The 21,081-nt window shown below is 54.2% G+C and overlaps 1 protein-coding gene across 1 annotated transcript; it reads right to left on the bottom strand.

Annotated features, from left to right (window-relative positions):
• Positions 1 to 15,765: 15,765 nt before the first annotated feature.
• LOC309585784 (serine/threonine-protein kinase pim-1-like) lies at positions 15,766 to 17,635 on the bottom strand (the record flags this gene model as incomplete). The annotated part of the gene is made up of 5 exons (XM_082303645.1): positions 17,573 to 17,635; positions 17,431 to 17,481; positions 16,749 to 17,115; positions 16,194 to 16,370; positions 15,766 to 15,869 (listed from the first exon to the last, which is right to left on the bottom strand). Exons 3-5 carry the CDS (start codon positions 17,092 to 17,094, stop codon positions 15,766 to 15,768), a joined length of 627 nt encoding a protein of 208 aa, XP_082159771.1. The 5' UTR covers positions 17,095 to 17,115; positions 17,431 to 17,481; positions 17,573 to 17,635.
• Between the last annotated feature and the right edge of the window lie 3,446 nt (positions 17,636 to 21,081).

A 21,081-nucleotide genomic window follows, 5' to 3' on the forward strand; every position in this document is an offset into this window, starting at 1 on the left:
TGGCTTCTCCGTCTCCCGCCCTGCGCCGCCGGGATCTGCCCGGCCACCGGTGACGTCACGAGCAGCCCGAGCTGCCATTGGTGGGCAGGAAAGAGCGGTGCCAATGGCGGGGCCGGAGGCGGCTCTGGGGGCGGGGCCGGGCTGGGGGCGGGGCCAGCGGAGCAGCGCGGTGGCTCCAGCGCTGGGGCCGGGGACGCTCCTGGGGGGGGCGAGGGGCGAGTGGGACCCCGGCACGGGAACCCCCGAGCCGCAATTCCCGGGCACGGGAACCCCCTGAGCTCCCATTTCCGGGTACTAGAACACCCTCCACCGCCATTCCCGGATATTGTGAGCCCCCTGCATCCCCTTCCCCAGCACCGGGACCCCCCTGTTCCCCCTTGTCTGGCCCCGGGGCCTCCCCGAATCCCCCTGAATCCCCATTTCCGGATACTGTGACCCCCTGCATCCCCCTGCCCAGCACCGGGACCCCCTGTTCCCCTTAGCTGGCACGAGGACGTCCCTGAAGCCCCATTCCCGGGAAGGGGACTTCCCTGAACTCACATTCTCCGTCCCAGGAAAACCCCCTGAGCCACCGTTTCTGGGCCTCGGGACCCCCCTGAAACTCTATCTCCGGGCCGGGGACGCCCCCATCCCCCCCGTTACCGGCACCGGGACCACCTGACCCCCATTCCCGGCACCGGGACCTCCTTGCACCCCCATATCCAGGTTTGAGCCCCCACTCCCGTGCACGGGGACCGCCCGGCACCTCCATCCCCGGCGCTGAGACCCGCCCGAGCCCCCTTATCCCGCACCGATACCCCCTCGCATTTCCTCTTCCCTCGCCCCCGCGCTCCCTCGGGCACTTCCGCGGCTCCCAAGCTGCGCCACCGGGATCCGCCCGGCGAGCGGTGACTGCCCCCGGCACCGGACCCCCCTCCCGCCCCCGGCTCCTCCCGGGGCCTTCTGGAAACAGCAGCGGGAAGAGTTCAACAGTTCATCATTATTTCAATTGATTTCGTTGGTTTCCGGGGAGAGACGGTGGAACAGCATCTCACCACAAACCTCCGGGAGGGGAACAAAGGCTGCGTTAGGTGAAAATAGCGAAAAACCCGATGAAATGGAAGAAGAAATAAAAAGGCAAAAAGAAAAAAAAAGACAAACTAAAAGTAAAATAACTGGGGGGGGGGAAAAAAAAGAAAAGAAAAAAAAGAAAACAACAGCAGAGCTTGTTCTGTTGGGACTTTGTGTCTCTTCTTCAAGATCCGAGCACCGAGGCGGCGGCGTGCTGGCGGAAGGGGCCGAGACCGGACGGGGGGAAAGCTGAGTAAAGTGTAAATGACTTTCTGGCCTTAATGAATATGTAACAGTTTAAGAGAGTCCTTAAGTCCACAGTAAAATGAATGGAGGGCGCCTCAGGCAATATTGCTAAGCGCCCCAGCCCTGTGATTTGCCTTTGTTCGACTAATAAATGTTCAATACTATATTGCTAAAAAAATCAGCTTTTGTATTCATTTTCTTCAGAAAGAGAATAAAGAGAGAGAGTGAAGAGAGAGTAAAGAGAGAGAAAGAAAGAGTAAAGAGAGACGGAATAAAAAGAGAGAGGGGAAAAGAGAGAAACGATAAGGAGAAAGAGAATAGAGTGAGATTAAAGAGAGAGAGAGTAAAGATAGAGAGAATAAAGAGAGAGAGAGAGTAAAGACAGAGAGAACAAAGACAAACATTGCTGCTAAAGAACGTCCGTGCAGTCCCAAACGCCTTCGCACACCGGCCCCAGTGTCCGTGCTCGGGGCTTGATTTACCAAGATGTGAATATCGATCTCATATCGATATCCAGCTGAGACAGACAAAAGCTCTCCAACAGTTTAGAGTTAGAAAGTGAATGTTTTATTGGCGCCGGACAGCGGCGTGGAACAGCTTCCTAATGCGCAGTGTCCAGCTATGAACGGTTACAGAGTTCATTCATCCACAAAAGTGATGAATATCCAAAATACAAATACATATTTATAACAGTGACCCCTCCCATTCTCCGCTTCGTATGGAAATGAGCTTTAATGTCATTAAGCGTGCCTAGTGCGTGCTCTGAATTGAGTCGCTGCTCTCGAATTGGGTCGGTGGTCCCAGATCGATGAAGTAAGCTCATCTCCCTCACTTGGACCTTTTTTGCCTCTCTGAACTTTAACAATCTTAATTACTTTAGTGACCTCCAAATTTCCTCTTGCCTGACTTTTGAATAGGTTCCCACGGAGGGAGGAAATTGGGAATTGTCCTTGTTCCCTACACCAACTGATCAATATTTCTGTTCCTCGTTCTAAGCACAGCTAAACAAACACACAAATGACAGAACATCAATTATTTAATAATCAATTACTAACATCTTAAAAGCCATTTCAAATCTAGCTCTCTTAACTATTTTAATTAACTCTAGTCCAGCTCAAATTCTTTCTTATTCTAACCAATTTCAACACAGCTAGCCTATAACTAAAATCTTTATGTTTCTTTTAAATCTATGTTTCAGGGTGTCACCATGGCCACGGGGCTGCCCCAGGGCAGAAATCCCCTGCGGAGATACCGGGACCGGCTGTGTGAGATGGGACGCCAAACACACCGGGTTTAGTCTCTTTGGGATGAAGAAGTGAGTTTTTCAGTCTGTTTGGGATAGAAAACTACTTCTGATTGCATCCACCTGTTATACATGGGATTTAAAAAGCATAATAAATACTAAAAAGGAATAATGATAAATAGCTGTGGTTCAAAAGGCATAAAGGAATTAGGAGGAACATATCTACTGACAGAAGATTTAATAAAAGCTATACTATAAAAAAATCTTCTGCAGTGTTGTCAGTGGGTGTTCTTGGGTTTTTATTTTAATTTTGTATTACTTGTTTCCTCTGATCGGCTTTGATTTACAACCACTGAAGATAAAATAACCAATATCGGGAAAAAATCAACAGTTGGGTGCAAAGCCTCAGAATGAATGTGGAACCAATGGAGGATTCACGTGCTTTAGACACGTGTGTGCACAGGTGCAGAAAAGCATCGCTCCTTTTGGAGGCTGCATTACAGCACACGAGTGGTAAAATCAGATTTACTCCTGTTTTCACAGGCTTCCCGGGCAGCACTTAGCAAGGATCTCCCCAAGGCCAGTGAGTGATCGAGGGCAGATGAAGGGCGAGCTTTGCCCGCCTGGCCGCTGCCAGCCAGCCGCGCTGCGAGCAGAAAGGCCGGGGCGGCGGCGGCGGCTTCTCCTTCTCAGCGCCCCGCATGAAGAGAGGCGCTGAACGGCGCCGGCGCCGCGGCGGCTGCGACCGCCCGCGCAGGGGCAGCGGGGCCGCGGGGCCGGCAGGGCAAACACGGCAAACGATTCCCCGGGGCACGACCGAGACCAAATCAACTGCTCCGTGCTGCGAAACCCTGCAGAAACCCTGGAACTGGGGGCATTTGTTGGCAATGGCACTCAGGAACAGCAGTTAACCTGTACCAGCTATTACATTGTAGAGGAGGTTATGATCCAGATTATACAGGTATCTTATAACTCAAGCTATATTAGCATCTTGGAACTTTGACCCCAGTTATAATGTTAACTAGTTAATACCTGCATAGAAAGGTTATTCTTAACATGTTTACACATCATTTACGAGCAGCAGTTCTTTCCTCCTAGTCGTAGAAAGAGGAGGAAGTGAGGACATGCAGAGAAAGACAACTTGGCAGCACCAAGGTCAGTGGAAAGAAAGAGGGGCAGGAGATGCTCCCAGCGTCGGAGTCGAGATTTTCTCTGCAAGCCGTGGTGAGGACTGGGATAAAACAAACTGTCTCCCTGGGATCCATGAAGTCCACGGGGGGATGCAGAGATCCACTCCCAGCCCGTGGGAAAAGGTGCTCACACCGGAGCGGGTGGATGCTACAAAAGCTGTAATCCAGGGGGAGACCTGAACAGGGAGAGAGGGCTCCTGCTTCCAGAGATAGAGAAAGAGGGCCCTTGCTTCCAAACTGAAGCAGCTGATCCTTAAAAGACTACACCCCATGGACTGATGACCCACGCCTGCAGTTTTGGGAAGGCTGTTCTGCCCGTGGGAGGGACTCACGTTACAGCAGGCTGGGCGGGACTGATACTCGTGAAATTAGAAACACGCTGGAGAAGTGCACAGAGAACTGTCTCCTGTGGGAAGGAGCCCACAGCAGAGAAGAAGAAAGAGACTCCCCTCCCTGAGGGAACTGAAGAAAGATCTCGAGCGATGAACTGGCTTAAACACTCCCAGGCCCTGTCTCCCTGCACTGTCGGAGGGAAAGAGGGAGGGGATGGAGGGGAAAAAAGGTGTTTGAAAGGCTTATTTTATTCCTCATTATCCTACTCTGTTAATAATAAATTTACTTTATGCCTTTAAGTTTGAGCCTGTTTTGAACTTAGAATGTTTCTCTCCCAATCCTTATCTCAACTCATGCGCCCTTCGTAACAATTTTCATGCTACCTGTGGTGATGCAATACCTTTATTGTATTTTTATATAAGTTTCCTGTACCCCAATGGTTCATCCCTACCTTCCCCACTCCTATTCCCAGTTGGTTTGCCCCAGACCCAAGCCGCTCCCCCTGTGCTCCCTACATGGTTGTTCTCCTCCCCTTGTTCTAGCTCTTTCCCTATCAATCACCCAAACCCCTCCTGTTGTTCCCGAAGGTCCAGTGTCCATCATCTGAAACCTCCCAATTTACCCTTATATGGTCCCCGTCAATCCCCCGAGACCCTACCCCTCTAGATACCTCCCCCTTTGGAAATCCCCTAAACCTCGATGTCCCATTGGGGCATGTGATCCCTTTCCCCTCCTCCCCTTGGGGCTATTGGCCCAAGGAAATGTCTATCCTCGTCCATATCCCTCCCTCAGAGATTTCTATTGGTCCCCAGTTAAGCCATCCCCATTGTAACACCTCCCTTTATAAGGGGTTCCCTGGAGTTGCTCCAGGCTTGTCTCCTGGGAGTTGCCTCCGATAAAGTTGGATTATCCCGTGTGGCAAGCCTCCTTGCTGCTTTTTATCCTCTCCCTCGTCGGGACTGGTGACAGCCACCGTGCCTGGAGCTTCAGCTCCCCTGGGCAGAGCTGAACTCCTGAGGAGCAGCTTTAAAGCCGAGAGCCTCCAGCTGCTCCCACTCCTGTCGCACACCGCAGGAGCTGGCCCGGGCAGTGGTCAGTGGCGGTCATGGCGACACTTTTGTAATTCTCTGCAGTTTTGCATTCTATAAATTGCACAATTCCTTCAGTTGGTGTCTGTGTCTTTGGTGCTGACCCTGCCCACCAGCAAAGCAGGGCCCCGTCCTGCCTGAGTGTTACCTGGGAAGACAAAAACCCTCACTCCAAATGTCCCCCCTTCCTCCTTGTTCCCCCACTTTATACCCTGGCCATGATGTCCTGTGGTCTGGGATATGCCTGGGGTCAGTTGGGGTCAGCTGTCCTGCCTGTGACCCCTGCCAAGCTGCCCCGCACCCCCAGCCCCTCGCCAGCGTGGCCGGACGAGGGGCAGGAAAGGCCTTGGCTCTGTGCAAGCTCAGCAAGAACAAAACCATCTCAGTGTGAGCAACGCTGTGCTCAGCACAGAGCCAAACACAGCCCCAGAGAAAGGCCTGGCAAGGAAATTCTCTCTGGCCCAGCCCACAGCAGCACCCCATGGCCACCCAGCATCACCACGGCTCCACGGGTTCCTTTCCATGGCCCCGGCCCTGGCCACGGGACCTTGGGCTGGTGGCCGCGGCAGCCGCCTGTGGCCCAGGGCTCCGTGCCCGTGTCCATGGCAGCAGTGCCCGGCCACAGGCCCTGAGTGCAGGTGACCGTGCCAATGCCCATGGCAGCAGGGCCAAGCGTTGGTGTCCGTGGCACCAGAGTGAGGAAGGGGTCCCTGTGGCCGCTGCCGTGGCACCTGAGGGCATCAGCGAGTGTCACTGCAATTGTAGCTGGCACCAGCCTGGCACCGCTCTGTCCTGAGGGCTGCCATGGCAGCCGAGGGCAGCCACAGCTCTGCGGGCAAGTGGCCACGGAGCCTGACTGCAGCAATGGGCCCTGGGGGGGTTTCCAAGGGAACTGGAACTGCTGAGGGTTGCCATGGCATCCAACCCCCTGGGATGTCACACAGCCACCCTGGGATGTCACAACCACTCAGTGATGTCATAGCCTGCTCTATGATGTCAGACCTCTGCCCTGTGATATCACAGCCATATCTCTGATGTCACAGCTCAGTCTGTGATGTCACATAGCCACCCTGTGATGTCATAGCCACTCTGTGATGTCACACCACCAAACTGTGATGTCACAGTCCTCTCTATGATGTCACAGAGCTGCTCCATGATGTCACAGCTGACTCTATGATGTCATAAAGCCACCCTGTGATGTCACAATTGCTCTGTGATGTCACAGCCTGTTCTGTCATGTCACATGGCCACTCTGTGATGTCACAACTCTGCACTGTGATGTCACAGCCTCCTCTATGATGTCACAATTGCTCTGTGATGTCATAGTCTGCTAGATGATATCTGACCTCTGCCTTGTGATTTCAGAGCCCAAGCTGTGATGTCACAGCTCACTTTTTCATGTCACAGCACCACTCTGTGATGTCACAGACCTGCTCCATGATGTCACAGCTGACTCTATGATGTCATACAGCCACCCTATGATGTCACAACCCACTCTGTGATGTCACAGCCTGTTCTGGGATGGCCCAGCCCTCTCTGTGATGTCACACCAATACCCTGTGAAGTCACAGCCCACTCTGTGATGTCACACAGCCCCTTTCTGACATCACAGCTGCTCTGTGGGTCTGTGACACAGGCACAGAGGTGTTACCAAAACTTCAGTGAAACAAAACCTCCTCAGCACCAGCGCAGCACAAAGCAGCAGCATTCTTTATTGGGCCGGATGCACGAGGGGAGAGCCCCTCCCAAAGTCGTGTGTGCCGAGTTCAGGAATGTTCCTGTTTGCAGACTGTGTTTCACAGACACATTCCCAGATTGTCCCACAAGAAACACACACACGATCATCATTGCCCCAAAATCATTGCAGATTTCCCCCACCCCTTTGCACATCCGTTCTTCTGCCCTGGGGGTCTCTTTGGGGGTCCCTGGTGGTCGCTGACCCCAAAGCCAGCCCTGACTGCCCGGTGAACTGGTGAAAGTTGGCACACCTGGGCTGGTTGCTGCCCACAGAATCAGCCTTGGGCGGTTCCATGGCCAGTGGCTTTTGGAGAAGAAGCATTGTATGAACCCACCAGGTGCAAATGGTTTTTCATCTGGCAAATTTCCCCCCCTTGGAGGGCTGTGAAGCTTCTCTTCCCTTCAAGCCTTCGTAAGCCTCACTCTGCTCCTTTACTCACATCCCACGAGTTCCTCAGCTGCTTTCACAACCATGTTCTTTACACAGCTCAAAGCAAGTGTCATAAGCACAAGTAGTGCTGTGGTCCCAGTTAGACTTTGCAAAAGTGACGCCAACCATCAGTCAGGGAAAATCCAAGTCCTCTAACAATTTTATCCAACCAGTTACTGTTGAACTCTCCCCTTAATTCCCTGCTGGATGCAGCAACCGATTTTATCCTCTCTACCCGATCATCCCATCCAGCATCACATTTGGAATGTGCACACAACAAGTGTTGCTGTTCCAGTTCAAGAATCCACACACTCCCTGTCCATGTAGCAGCAATAGGGCTAAAGCCAATCTGCTCTGGAAGGTCATTTTAGCTGTGGCTGGCAATTGTTCCTTTATTTCAGCAAACCCCAAAGGAGCTGCATTCCCTAAAGTTTCCATCTGCAGAGCCCAATGGTGTGTGGCTGCTCTGTTCCTAAAGGCAGATCTTTGCGGAGCAGAGATGGATTCTAAAATCCATCCCTCTGGAGTTCCCGCACTGGGATGTTTCCCAGTTCCATCCCCTTTAACCTTTCCCCACAGTCGGGTTCCCAGTGGTGACTCCTTGCACGAGGGACGGAACGTTCATACCCCCAGTGTCCATGGTGCTCCTGATTCTCCCAGGGGCAAACGTGTGCTCCAAATTCCATCCCTTCCCACCCATCCTGGGGCTCCTAAGGATCTGACTGTGTCCTGCTGACACTCTGTGCCTCTCCAAGGCTCGTTGTTTGTTGGCTCAGCCCAGGTGTCCCTGAGAAAGGCAGAATCATTTCTACAAACACAGCCCAGCCTCAGAGCCTGGGCCACAGCCAGGAGCCGCTGGACCTCAGCATTCCAAACAGCTCAAGTGTCTGTCCCAGGGCAATCCCACTTTTCCTTTGTCCTGGGATCCTTTGGCCTTGACCTTGTTAAATCAGGATATTTTATACCCACCTCTAAGGGGTCCTGTGGGAGGCCTGGGCTCCCTGCCCAGCCCAGACACCCCTGAACTGGCTGGAAACATTCCCAGAGTCCTGTCTGAGGGTGATTCCATACTGCTGGAATTTGACAGCCCCAGGGGGTATCAGTGCAATCTGTCAGCTGATCAATATTTCCTGAGGTAATTTCCAGATCCGCTTTGGAAACGTTACAATTCTCAGCACTATTGTTTTGATGTGTCCATGGTAAGGAATATTCTCCTTCCATCCCTGTCCAGGTGCCCTGGGTGCTATTTCCTTCCCACACGCGTTCCCAGATTTTTGTCAAATTGCTGACTGAAGCTCCCCACAGAGCTGGATTTTCTGCAGAGGTTGGTGTTGGCAAACAAGCTGTTACCAGGGTTACATTCTGTTATCTGCCAACATCTTGCACTGACTTTGAAAACCCCATTTCCCTTCCCAGAAGTCAGGAACATCGTTTCTATTATTATTATAAATGCACAATTATTGATCATCTTCATCTAGATCCAATAAATAGTATCCCCTTAGAAAATCATATTCAATACCTGAAACAATAGGATTTATGTAAAACCCCAAACTCCACGGTGTCAGTCAGTCTTGTTTCTGCTGTGTTTAATGTGTGCTCGCTGGTTTTACCCACATGTGATGAACCCCGAGTTGGATTCCTTCTACCTTGAGTGCAGGGTAGGTTACCAGGAGGACTTGAGATGGTCCCTTCCACTTTGGCTGGATTGTTCCAAAATTCCAGGTTCTGATGCACACCGCATCTCCTGGTTGGAAAGGATGTACAGGCGAGTCCAGCCCCAATGATCTGTTGAGAACCATGCACCTTTTAAGGCTTACAAGAGTTAGTCCCAGTGCTATGAAATATTCATTTCTGCAAAGCTTCTGAGACTTCCCTTGGCTTGTTGGTGCCACATGGGAAAGCTTCTGGCCATCCAGAAAAAGGATCCACCAATACCAAAATGTGCCAGTGCCCCTTCTGCCTGGGCACTTCTGCAAAATCAGTTGGCCAAAATCACCTGGTGATTCCCATTTAACGAGCCCTGGAGGCAGCCTTCTTCCTTCAAAACCAATCCCATCTTTCTCAACAACTGATCTATTCTTTTTTGCCATTTTTCTGCTTACTAGATGCCTTTGTAAACTGGCCACCATATTCTCCATTTCCTCATGTGTTTCCTGATGTTTGAGTTCCGTTCTACATTAATTGTGGAGCTACAATTACCTGCCCACACGGGGTTACCAATCACCTGCTGGGATTTTCCATAGCTGCTGCTGCTGCTGGGGCTGACTGCCTGTCCTGATCACTGGAATCTGGTTTTTGTTGCAGAACATTCCAGTTTCTGCTAGGTATTAGTGCAAGGAGAGCTTTTTCAGCACCCTCTTGAGCTGTTTGGTCAGCCAATGGATTCCCTGGATTACCTGGGTGTCTTGGGGTGACCTTATGATGTGTATCCCATATCGCTGCCTATGCCCAGAAATTAATTTTTGTGCCTTTCTATGCCTCTAAACTGAGCCTGAGAGGGGGAAGGAAAAAATACTGAGCAAAACTTTCTCAAAGCAGTTTGCTGCTTGTTCAAGGTCACATAAAGATAGCAGGGTTTTTTTTCCCAGCTGCGGCAGGGGAGCGAGGAAGCACCCGGCTTGCTGCTTTCCAGTCAGCTTTTGGCCAGTTTTTCTCCAGTTTCTTGTTCTCCGGAGAGAGACTGAGAGTTGAACTTTTCCTTCCCTGGAATTTCAGATTTTTTCCCTTTTCTACTGGACTGCTTGATTGCTGTAGCATCAGAGCACATCAGGAGGACTTTCCACCGGGCACAGAGGGCCTGGCCCCGGCCCAAGCCCCAGCTCTGAGGACACCAAAGGGAGGCCTCTAACACTTTCCCAGGTTTTTTCCTCTACAGCGAAAGATTTTACCAGTTAACATTATTTTCCTTTCCTGTGTGTTTGTTAAAGAAGTAGTTTTATCTTCTTCACTTTCCTTCGAGGAAAATTTATTTTTTCCCGAACCTGGTGGGGGAGGGGTGGTTGTGCCTTCTCTCAGAGGATGTATTTCTAAATTTGGCCAAACTGGAACAAATTTAGTGGCGCCCAACTGCGTGGCTCGAAGGAAAGTGAAAAACCTGTGCTAATTACATTTTGGGTTGAATTCACTTATTCTGTGTTGGAGTAAAGTAGTCACCATGCTGGTTGAGCTCATAATGTCTCTCTGGCTTCATGTACTCATGTCTTTCTGGTCCTTAGGCTTCATTGCGGTACTGGTGCTTTTTTGGTCCCTAGGGTTGTTTTCCTATCCACAACTTGCTCCAATCTTGTCCTTGATATGTAAATTTTACAGAGAAGGGAGACGAATCAGGATTTCTATTTTGCTGTGCTCGGTGATAATGATTTATAAGAAGTTGATAGAGGTACAGGCAGCTGTTCGAGGTGTGTATGATAAATGGTTTCTCCGTCGTAACCCCAGTCCTAGCTTCAGTAGCCTGTTTTGGGAATTTATTAGTAATTGCACCCAGATTGTTAGAGGAGGAGGAGACGGGGTTTCCCTTCCCTTTAAATTTGATAGGTCATCTTTTGAGAATGTTCAGTTTCCCCTGGATGTTAAAGAGACCACCCTCCTGGTATTTAATCTGGTAAGCTTCCTCTATGTGCTCTGTATGTTGTTGCAGTGGGGATACTGCAACATGCATATATCAAACCAGGAGTCCCGTGGAAAAAGAAATATATAATGGACGGATTCTTGGTAGATGTTTCAGAGAGATGTTTATTTCTCCAGCCGCATGGCCGGGGCTGTGCCCAGGAACTGTTCCAGTCACCGGACCAAGGGTCCTTCTGCCTGCGCAGGGAACACAAACCAAGCAATGGGAACGAGGCTGAGCAGGGGCAGGGAACCCCTGTGTCTGTGCCCTCAGGGCCCCTCTCCCAGGGCTACACGGCGGGGAGGAGACCCCAACACCTCACCCGTTTTATTTTAATAAAAGGAGAATGAAAACAACTGGATAAACATAACAAGAACAGTTTCAAGACAAAACAAGCCACCCTCCTGAGTCTTTAAATGTCCAAACAGATTCTGTGGAACATCTTAGGGCTGACAGAAGGGAGACAGAACTCTCCAGGCATGCTTTGTGGGGAGACTGAGGCAGGAGAGGGTTTAATTTCTTCCCTCCCCCTTTTCATCCCCCACTCGGCATTGGAAAGGGATTTTTGGGGAAACAATTGGCAAAAGCATGGTTTTGTGAGGGAAACCATGGATGAAAAAACGGATTGGGAATACACTGGGGGTAATAGGACATAGGGTAAAAGGGAAAGGTGGGATTAGGAAAGGGAGACTGTAGGGGGGGCTTACAATGGAGATATTGTCTAACATGACTACGATTTTTAGCATATATACTGCCTTTTACAGGAACACCATCAGGCCCAGTGACCTGCGATGCTTGTAACCCTTTTCTACCTAGTACAATTTTGAATTCCACCACCTCTCCATCTCCCAAGCTTGGGATGCATTTTTCAGGGTTATTCTTTCTAATAGCAGTTCTATGCACGAATATGTCTTGCTGGTTGTCACACCTTGTTATAAAACCAAAATTTTGCTAAACATTATACCATTTTACTATCCCTAAGATCTTAGCTACTACGATCTTTTCCTTTTTCCGAGTGGCTGCTGTTTTCTGTCTCGCTGCATCTTTGCTCTCTCTTTTGGTCGCTCCCACGTTGGAATTGTCAGGGCTGCTGGTGCCTGCGCGCTCTTCCCGGGGTCGCGTTCGGGGCTGCGCGAGCCGGGCCGGGCCGCGCCGCTCAGTTCTCCGTGTGTTGCCTCCTCTGGTCGCAGCTTCGCTGCCGCTGCCAGGCACTGCACCCACGTCTCGGCCGGGCCCCCGAGCGGCAGCCCCCCCGTGCCCTGCTCCAGCGCGCGTCTCGGCCGGGCGCGGCTCCGCTCCACCACCACTGCCGCTGCCTGCGTGCCGCCCCTCTCGGCCGGGCGTTCCCGGGGCTCGCTCCACCACGCGCTGCGCGGGGCCGGGCGGGCACCGCCGGGTCCCACCGCGCCTCGCTCTGCTGCCGACACTGCGGCTCCCGCGGCTCCGCCCGCACGCGGGAACTGCCTCGCTGCTGCTCGCAGAGCGCTCGGTGCACGTGGCCTGGGCCGCACGGTCCCTGAGCCAGGCTTCCCTTCGCCAGGACACAGCTGACATTGCTCAACAGTCTCGGAAATTAAATAATATTCACGAAAATATTCTTCCATCTGCATATATTTTGACTCAAATATTAACTGTGTCCAAACGGTTTTCCAAAAGCCCTTGGTAAGAATTAAATCCCAAGAAACATAGAAAAAGTTCTTAAACAACCATGCCAGGAAGTGTTTCAGTTCTTTTTGAGCTTGAATCAAACTAAAATTTACAAATCATTGTTCAAGAATCTTTTTAAGTTTAAGATAAATGTCCATATGCGGCTCTGAGAGCCAAGAGACTTCCCACGGTTCCTCCATAGTTTAGACATGGAATAGCAAAGCAAAACCAAGAAGAGGAATCCAAAGTTTCCAGGGTTTACTCACACAAATCAGTCGCTTAGGGATCGGGGATCATTCTGCTCGCATTATCCACCATGATGTTGCAGTGGGGATACTGCAACATGCATATATCAAACCAGGAGTCCCGTGGAAAGGAAATATATATGGACGGATTCTTGGTAGATGTTTCAGAGAGATGTTTATTTCTCCAGCCGCATGGCCGGGGCTCTGCCCAGGAACTGTTCCAGTCACCAGACCAAGGGTCCTTCTGCCCGCGCAGGGAACACAAACCAAGCAATGGGAACGAGGCTGAGCAGGGGCAGGGAACCCCCGTGTCTGTGCCCTCAGGGCCCCTCTCCCAGGGCTACACGGCGGGGGAGGAGACCCCAACAGGTGTGTGCTTGTGTTAAAGCCCCTCTTTTTACCCTTCCTGAGGCACTTTGTAAAGTGAGTGAGGATGCTTTTAGAGATGAGACTGGTGTTTAACTTCCCCAAAGTAAAATTGCAGTAACAGCTGCACTGCCAAGGGGGATCGTGGCCACTTACAGAGAAATACCAGTTTCTCTGCTCACTATAAAGGGAGATTTTTGAGGATCCTCTATTACCACAGGCCTGGGCCCTAGGGTGTATCACCGTGTCCCGCAGCCATAGGGAGGAAGAGGAGGAGAAGATCCAACAGGCAGGAATTGTGCAGCAAGATTGATTTCTTTAATTATTTTACTAACTCTTTTATAGACTTTTTTTTTCATGGTCTAATTGGACAAAGGACCAGCCACCCCTTGGGGGCGATTGGCTAAAATCCTAAAACATCCATTGTCAAAATATTTTTCTACTCTACCATAAACAAGACTTTTCAAGGTTGCAGGTGGCTTGGTTGTTTACATTCCCTGCTACCTCTTCTGTGAGAGAGAAAAATCTCTCATGGACTTAGAAAATAACAAGAAAATCCTCGCTAACAGCATTTTTGTACCTACAATCCTCCAAGGCAGGGTGATGTCTAAACACGGATACTGTAGGGAAGCTGGGGAAAATGGGGATTCCTGTGAATTTCTTCAGGCTTACAAGGAAAAACCCATCATCTCCTGTGTCTCTTTGCCTTCTCTGCTGTTGGCATGAATGCTTTATGGTATAGCTATATGGTATAGCTCTGTGCATTTCCCCAAGCCTCACCTGCCTCAAAGGACCCCCAGACATCCTGAAGCTGCAGTGACGATAACACTGGGGCAGAGCAGGTGCCCTTTAGTCTCTGGATCCCAACTCCTGCGTCATCTTTCCTTCTCCTGCAAGTTGTCTGAAAAAGAGATGTTTCATTATTTGGTTTCTGTAGTTTCAGGCCTCTCCTCTGGTTCCCAGGCTTCCACTGAATCACAGAATCCCTGGAACAGGCAGGTCAGATGTAATCAGAAGCTTTTCAGCTCTCCCTGATTCTGCCTGGCTTCTGCTCAATGCCACACACACTGATTTATCACATACTATAGCACAGCACCTGTTTGGTATCAGTACCTCCAGAACTAGTTTCCCAAACTCTCTGGTTTCTTTAAACCATGCAGGAAGCCCAGCACAATGCATAGAAAGGAAAGAAGAGCCTAGGCTGATTAGAGCTTTGAAGCCACAGACACCTTGTCCCTGTAGCAAGGGCAGCAGGACACAGGTTGCAGATGAACTCCTTTTATGAGGCTGCTAGAGCCAATAAGGTTGTAAGAAATGACTGTACGTGAGTGAAGATCATCTAGTGCTGTTCTGCTCAATAGAGAGACAAAACTAGAGACAAATGCTCTGGATTCACTTTCTGCTTTAGATCTTGTTCGAGCAGCTGCCTCCTCTCAGGGGCCTATTCCCTCATCTGTACGTGGGAATGTTTCCCTGTCCCCCAGAGGATGCTGTGGTTTCTAAACATGAAAAGCATCTGCTATAAAGAAAAATCTCCTGGAAGGGTAGAAGCAAATAGAAAGGGTAATAGAGATGGATGCCCTTCTGGGGCTGAAAAATGTGAAATGCAGCAGAAGCAGGAGGAGGTCTGTGGCCACTTGAGGTTGTTTTTCCTTGTCTCCCTCCCCTGCTGGACAGGAGGTGCTGCGAGCATTCAGTGATTCTTTGTTGGCATAGCAAAGTCTCCAGAAGGGAGCTGGGGAGAAATACCACTCCTTCCCCCCAGTGTTCTAAAGCTCTGGGCTACACGGTGCAACAAAGTTACCAAGAATCGCTCCCTTACATAACACAACTCCCGAATGTGAGACGGGGTTAGAGGCTGGTAACACCAGGGGGGTTCCCTTGGAGTCCCTAGGGATCACTTTCTCTGCCGCTCCTTCCTCTGCAGCGGGGGTCCCCTCACGCTCTTTCCCTGCCCCAGTGTGGGAGGCTGAGCCTGCTGGAGGTGCCCATCTGTCCCAGAGACATTTTCGGCATCTGCGCATCCCTGCACAGCTCCTGTAGACGCTGCTGTCCCCTGAATCCAGGCAGACTGGGCTGCATTTGCCTGCTGCCAGTGTGAGGGGAAGAAAGAGCAAGAGTTCATTAGGGCTTGACCTGAAATGACATTCTGGTGCTTCTGCTTTTTGTCACAGCTTTGGAACCTGAGCAGCATCTCCGTCCCTGACACCCACTGGCCCTTGGAATGCACACATGAGCCCACGTATCACTTCTGGTGAACCCAAGTGGCCGCGTCAGTTTGAAAGGGCAGCTGTTGTTTCACTGTTGCATTTCTTGGCTGGTTACAGTCCCTCCTACCTGTACTACAGCCTGTGCTTGAAGACACAAAACTGCCATGACGCCTTGAGGAAAGGCATCAAAAGCTTGACAAAGGCTGAAGGGAACACTCTGATTACCCCTTTTCCCAAGAGGGTTCTTTAGCTGAAGTTGCTAACCAGGACCAGACTTGACACCGCGGCATGGGCTTGTGGTTGTTTTATTTCTCGAGCCCTCAGTCCTGCGTGGGACTCGGTAACCGGGTGCTGCAGAGGCTCCGGCAAGGCATCAAAGACGCCTGCCCCGCACCCAAGGGTGGCGCAAGATCTCCTCCAGCGCTGGCCTGTCCGCGGGGTGCTTGGACAAACACCAGCGGATCAGATGTTGGCACTCTGGGGAGAGAAGCCAGAAAGCGCCGGTCACTTGCAGAAGGCTCCTGCCCAGCTGCTCCCGGTGCCCACAAGGCCCGGGCCGTGCTGCGTGTGCTCAGAGCTGTGCCGGCCTCCCGGCTGACTCTGCCCTTTGCGGGACAGTGGCACGGCAGGACACGCGCCACCTCCTTCAGCCAAGCGGGCCACACCGACCCCGTCGTCACGGGCCGCCTCCTGCGGCCAGCCCTTGAGGGCAGATGGGCCTCCCGCGGAGCTGCGTGAGGGCCACGCTGGGCTGCGCGGTGCCATCTGCCAAAGCCTGCCTTCTTAAGGCTGGACACCAACCTGGAGAGACCTGCTGCCAGAAGAAGAGCTGCCCCGACACGATGTCACGGTCCTCCTGGAAGGGCATGTTCCCGCAGACCATGACGTACAGCAGCACGCCCAGGGACCAGATGGTTGCCGAATGGCCGTGGTAGCAGCCAAGGCAGATCCACTCGGGTGGGCTGTACACGTGTGTTCCTAGGGGACACAGGCAGCGCTGTCCAGGCGCAGGCTGCTGGCTTCCAGAAGCAGGGGCTGCACCGGTGGCCACAACTTCCCCCCGAGGCCACCGGGCGTCCCCCAGCCAATTGGCCAAAGCCAGGAAACCATTCTGCAAGGCAAACAAGGCCAGCGGAGCAGCCCAAGCCCTTGCAGGCCTGCCAAGCCGAGCGGCCGGGGCCTGGCTTTGGCAGCCCCCCTCTGTGGGCAGGGCTGGCAGCCGGCTCCTGGGGCACAGCATCTGGCCCGTGCCAAAGGGCAGCCGGCAGCCGGCTGAATGCCGCACCCCGCAGCCCAGGAGGGAACGGGGCTGTGCAGTGCCTGGCACTGGGAGCGGGGCCCGGCCTGTGGGCTCACCGGCAAATCGCGTGAAGGCCTGCTCCTGGAGGAAGGTGCCGCAACCGAAGTCGATGAGCTTCAGGTCGCCGCTCTCCGGGTCCACGAGGAGATTCTCCGGCTTGATGTCCCGGTGCAGGACGCCGCAGGCGGTGCAGTGCCGCACGGCCTCCAGCACCTGGCAGAAAAGCCAGCGCGCCATCTCCTCGCACAGGAACCCCTGCTCCAGCAGGAAGGCCAGGAGATCCTGCGATGGCTCCGGACGCTCCATCACCAGCAGGAAGCTGTCAGGCAGCTCAAACCAGTCGAGGAGCTGGATGATGTTGTGGCAGCCAGAGCCCACCTTCTCCATGAGCACGATCTCCATGGGAACACGGGTGCCGTCGGGCTGTGAGGAGGAGACAGTGCCTCCAGCAGGCCTGATGCTGCCCTGTGCCTCCGCTGCCCCGCGCCTGGGATGCCCCAGTGCCCCCTTGGGCAGCCTCCCTGGTGCTTGGGCTTCCTCCCGCCCAGGGGATGCTTGGGGGGTGCCCCCCTGCCCGGCCCCACCACCGGTGTTCGGCATCCCCGGGCCCGCCGTGCTCCGGCTCGCACGCTGAGCCCACGCCCGCTCCCCCCGCCCTGCGCCGCCTCCCGCCCTCGGGGCCCGGCCTTATCCCTGCCCGCCGCGCCCCGCTCTGTCGCGGGGGCCCCGCTCACTCACCAGCTCGTACCACTGCAGGACGCTCTCCCGGGCCACGCGTTTGATGGCCACCTGCAAGCCCACGAGAGACGGGGCTGAGCTCAAGCCCTGCCCCGCCCCGCCCCTGGCCCTCCCCCCGCGCCCCGCCGTCCGGGCCACTTACCGGGCTCCCGTCTGAGAGGCGGATGCCCGAGAAAACGGTGCCGAAGCCACCGCTGCCCAGCTGCGGGCCCAGCTGGTACAGCTCCTGCAGCTTCTTCTTTTGCCCTGCGACCGAGACCGAGCCATCAGCCTTGCGCCCAGGGCCCCCCCGGCCAAGTGCCCGCGAGTGAAGCGGGCCGAGCCACCGCGGGCCACGTTGCTCTGACCTGCTTCCTGCTGCGCGCCGGGCAGCGGCCACCGCCTTGCAGCCGTCGGGCTGGCGAGCGGCAGAGCTGGGGCAGGGGAGCGCGCAGAGGCGGCTGCAGGAGCCGGAGGGCAGCGGGGCAGGGCGGCACCGTCGCTGTCCCCGGCATCGTGGGCTGGACTCTGCTGTTGAGGACTGCCGGGGCTACAGCCCGAGGACTCGCACAGGGGGGTGTCAGGAGCAGCTGCAAACCAGGGAGGGGTTTTTTGAAGCCGTGGCCTCAGAAGCACTGGAAACAGCCAGAGACTCTGCTGCTCTCAAGGGCCCTGGCCTGGCCTGGGGATGCCCCTCAAGAGCCCCGAGGGAGCCTCAGACAGCTCCTCAGAAGATCTCACCTGCTACCAGAAAGGCCTTCCTGGTAGTCGGTGGCCGTCTCGGAGCAGCTTCCTGGAGATGGAGGAACCTCCTGGGTCTCTTGAGGGACGTCTCCGCCACCAGGCACGGGCTGTTGCCAGCTGGCACAGCCGGCACAGCGTCCTGGGAGCTGTGGGCTGGCAACTGCTGGCTCCAGCTCACTTGCTGCTCCGCCACCTGCTCCTGAGAAGGCTCCCCTGGATCGGGCTGGGCTCCCACTTGGACTTCTGGGCTTTCCCTGGCCACGTCAGTTGTCAGGGTTGCGCCCGTATTGTTGAAGTCCGTGAGTCCAAGGGAGCTGGGAGACCTGTCCACAGGCTCTGCACCTTCTGCAGGCTGACAGGTCTCACTGAGTGTCTGCAGGGGATAGAGGCTGTCAGAGATAGCCGAGGCTCGTGGCAGGATGGAGGATCTCTGACAGCCTGAGCTTCTTGCCTGGATGGCGGGTCCCTCGTGGTGTGCCATCCTTGCAAGGCTTGAGGCTCTCCCAGGGATGGAGAATCTTGCTGGGAGCAGCCTCTTGAAGGGATGGAGGCTCCTGGAGGAGCTGGACGAGCCACAGCAGGGCAGGTGGCCTCGCTTCAGCAGCTCCTCCAGTTCTTTCCACAACGCCTGCCACATCCCAGAGTAGAGCGGCACCCATGTCCCATTGTGAGCCCAGAGCAGCAGCATCAGTTCCTGCAGCTCCTGGGCCACTGCCACGCAGGGGCCGCAGCTGCAGGGGCTGTCCAGGGGGCTCGCGGGAGCACGTGGCCGCTTGCGAGGGGTCGCCCGAGGCCTGGAGCACCTGGGAGCCACAGGGGCTCCTCGCTTCCTCCGTGAGCCTCTGGGCTGCACCCCGGGGCGCTTGCGCCTCTTCAATGTCCGTGCCTGCCGCCTCCGTGGTTGCCAGTGGCCAACGGCCCACCAGACAGCCACAGTGGCCAGCAGCAGGACAAGCACAATCACCAGGACGCCACCGTCACACATGGCTCCGGCACGTCCCATCGCGACTGCACTGGCAGCTGCAGGTGCTGGCCTGTGTTACGTAGCGACTGCGTGGTGATGTCACAGTGCCGTGGGCCAGGACAGCCGTGTGACATCCCAGCCCTGCCTCTCGCCAGCGCTCAGCCCCTTTGTGCCGTCACAGCCCTGCCTCACCCCAGTGCTCTCCAGTGCCACAGGAGGAAGAAAGGGGCTCCCTGTGGGCACTTGAGGGCCCTCTGGAGCCGAGTGGGTGGAAGATTCTTGTCTAAGTAGGACACAGGGATGAGGAGGGGAACAATGATGGTGTCACGTCCTTGCTGGCAGAGCATGGGACATGGATTGTTCAAAGGGACACTGTAAAGTCCTTGGGGAGGGCAAGCCCTGCTCAGCAACATCCAAACCACCCACGTGCTATCCACCACATTCCCATCCTGAATCCAAATCCAACTCTGTCCCACTTCCTGGGAAGAAAATGGATCCTATCCCATTGAAAACCAGTACATCAGCCAGTTCTTCACCCAGCACACCCTGTCCCTGCTCATCTCACATCTGGACACCTGCTCCAGAAGGATTCTGTGAGGGATAGGATCAAAACTCCTCTTAAAATCCTGAAATACAACCTACAATGCCTTCCCATCACCCATGAGACAGGTGACCTTATGGCAGCAGGATAATCAGTCAGGTAGACCAGAATTTCCCTCTGTTATCTCACGCTGCCCATGGCTGACGCTGGCATTGTCCTTCCATCACTTCCCAGTAGTGCCAAGTATGACCTTCTCCACCATTTTTCCTGTAATCAAGATCAGATTAAGAGGGCTGGAGTTTCCTGGAAAGTCCAAGCCCTTGCTGTCAAGTCGCATACAGCTGGAGAGCATTGAGCCAGCATGGACCTCCTTGGGCTTTCAGGAGCTTGGGTAGGTGATTTAGAGGGTTCCTGCTGGGACATACTGGGATGAATCCCATCCAATGCCACAGCCTCATGGATATTGTTCTGGTCCAGGCTGGGCCCAGAACAATATCCAGCAATTCCAAATGGAAGATCACTGTCCCTCGCACCACTCTGCCTCCCCCGTTGGACACCCTTCAGCACCCAGAGAAGCCGGTGGTACTTGGCAGAGCCAGGGTCTGTGGGACAAGGACACTGGCAACAGCTAAAAGCAGAGAGGATGCCCAGAGAGCCCAACTCCCACAGGATTCTGCCATCCTGAGTGGGTCAGCCTGTCCTGAGAGGATGCTTGCCATGGCTTTGGGCATCGAGGTCCTGCTGGCCCTGGTGGGCTGCACAGCCACGGAGGGCTGAGCTGAATGTCAGCCACCCACGGAAAGCTGGGAGAAAGACTGAGGACAGGACATGGGATCCCAGTGACCTCCCGCCCCCAGTGCAAACATGGTGGCCACACCTGTCCTTCCAGTGGCCCCTGCAACAACTGGTCTTCCAGTTGCTTCAGTGCCTGGAGGGACAAATCCCAACAAGGTGCCAAACCCCAGCGTCCTGCCATGGACCTGTCCGGGGGTCGCCACCGAGGGTCCATCCATAAGCAGCTGCTCCAGGAGGTCAAAGAGGAGGCAGTGAGGAGAGCCCAGCAAGGCAGGGAGGGGAGGAGATGAGGGGCTGGGAAGGGAAAGGGAGGACCACGCACTTGGTCTCAGAGGACCAGGCACTGCAGGCTTGGCACTGCTGGCTCTCAGGGTGCCCTGGATGGGCAAGGTGGTGCCAGGTGCCATCCCACCATGTGCCCCGGCTGTCCTCTTGTCCCCACAGCCATGACCTTGGGACAGATGGCTCTGCACATCCTTGCCCTCCTCTTCTGCCAACACAGTTCAGGGAAAATACTTCCACCGCTCCACCTCAGAAAGGGTCCCAGGTGGCTCCATGCTGCTCAGGGTGCTGGAGGTGGTGGCAGAGGAGAACCCTGAAACCTTTAGGTGAGAGCCAGAGGGGCTGT

This window comes from Coloeus monedula, assembly GCF_965178545.1.
Source record: "Coloeus monedula genome assembly, contig: HAP1_SCAFFOLD_330, whole genome shotgun sequence".
NCBI lineage: Eukaryota > Metazoa > Chordata > Aves > Passeriformes > Corvidae > Coloeus > Coloeus monedula.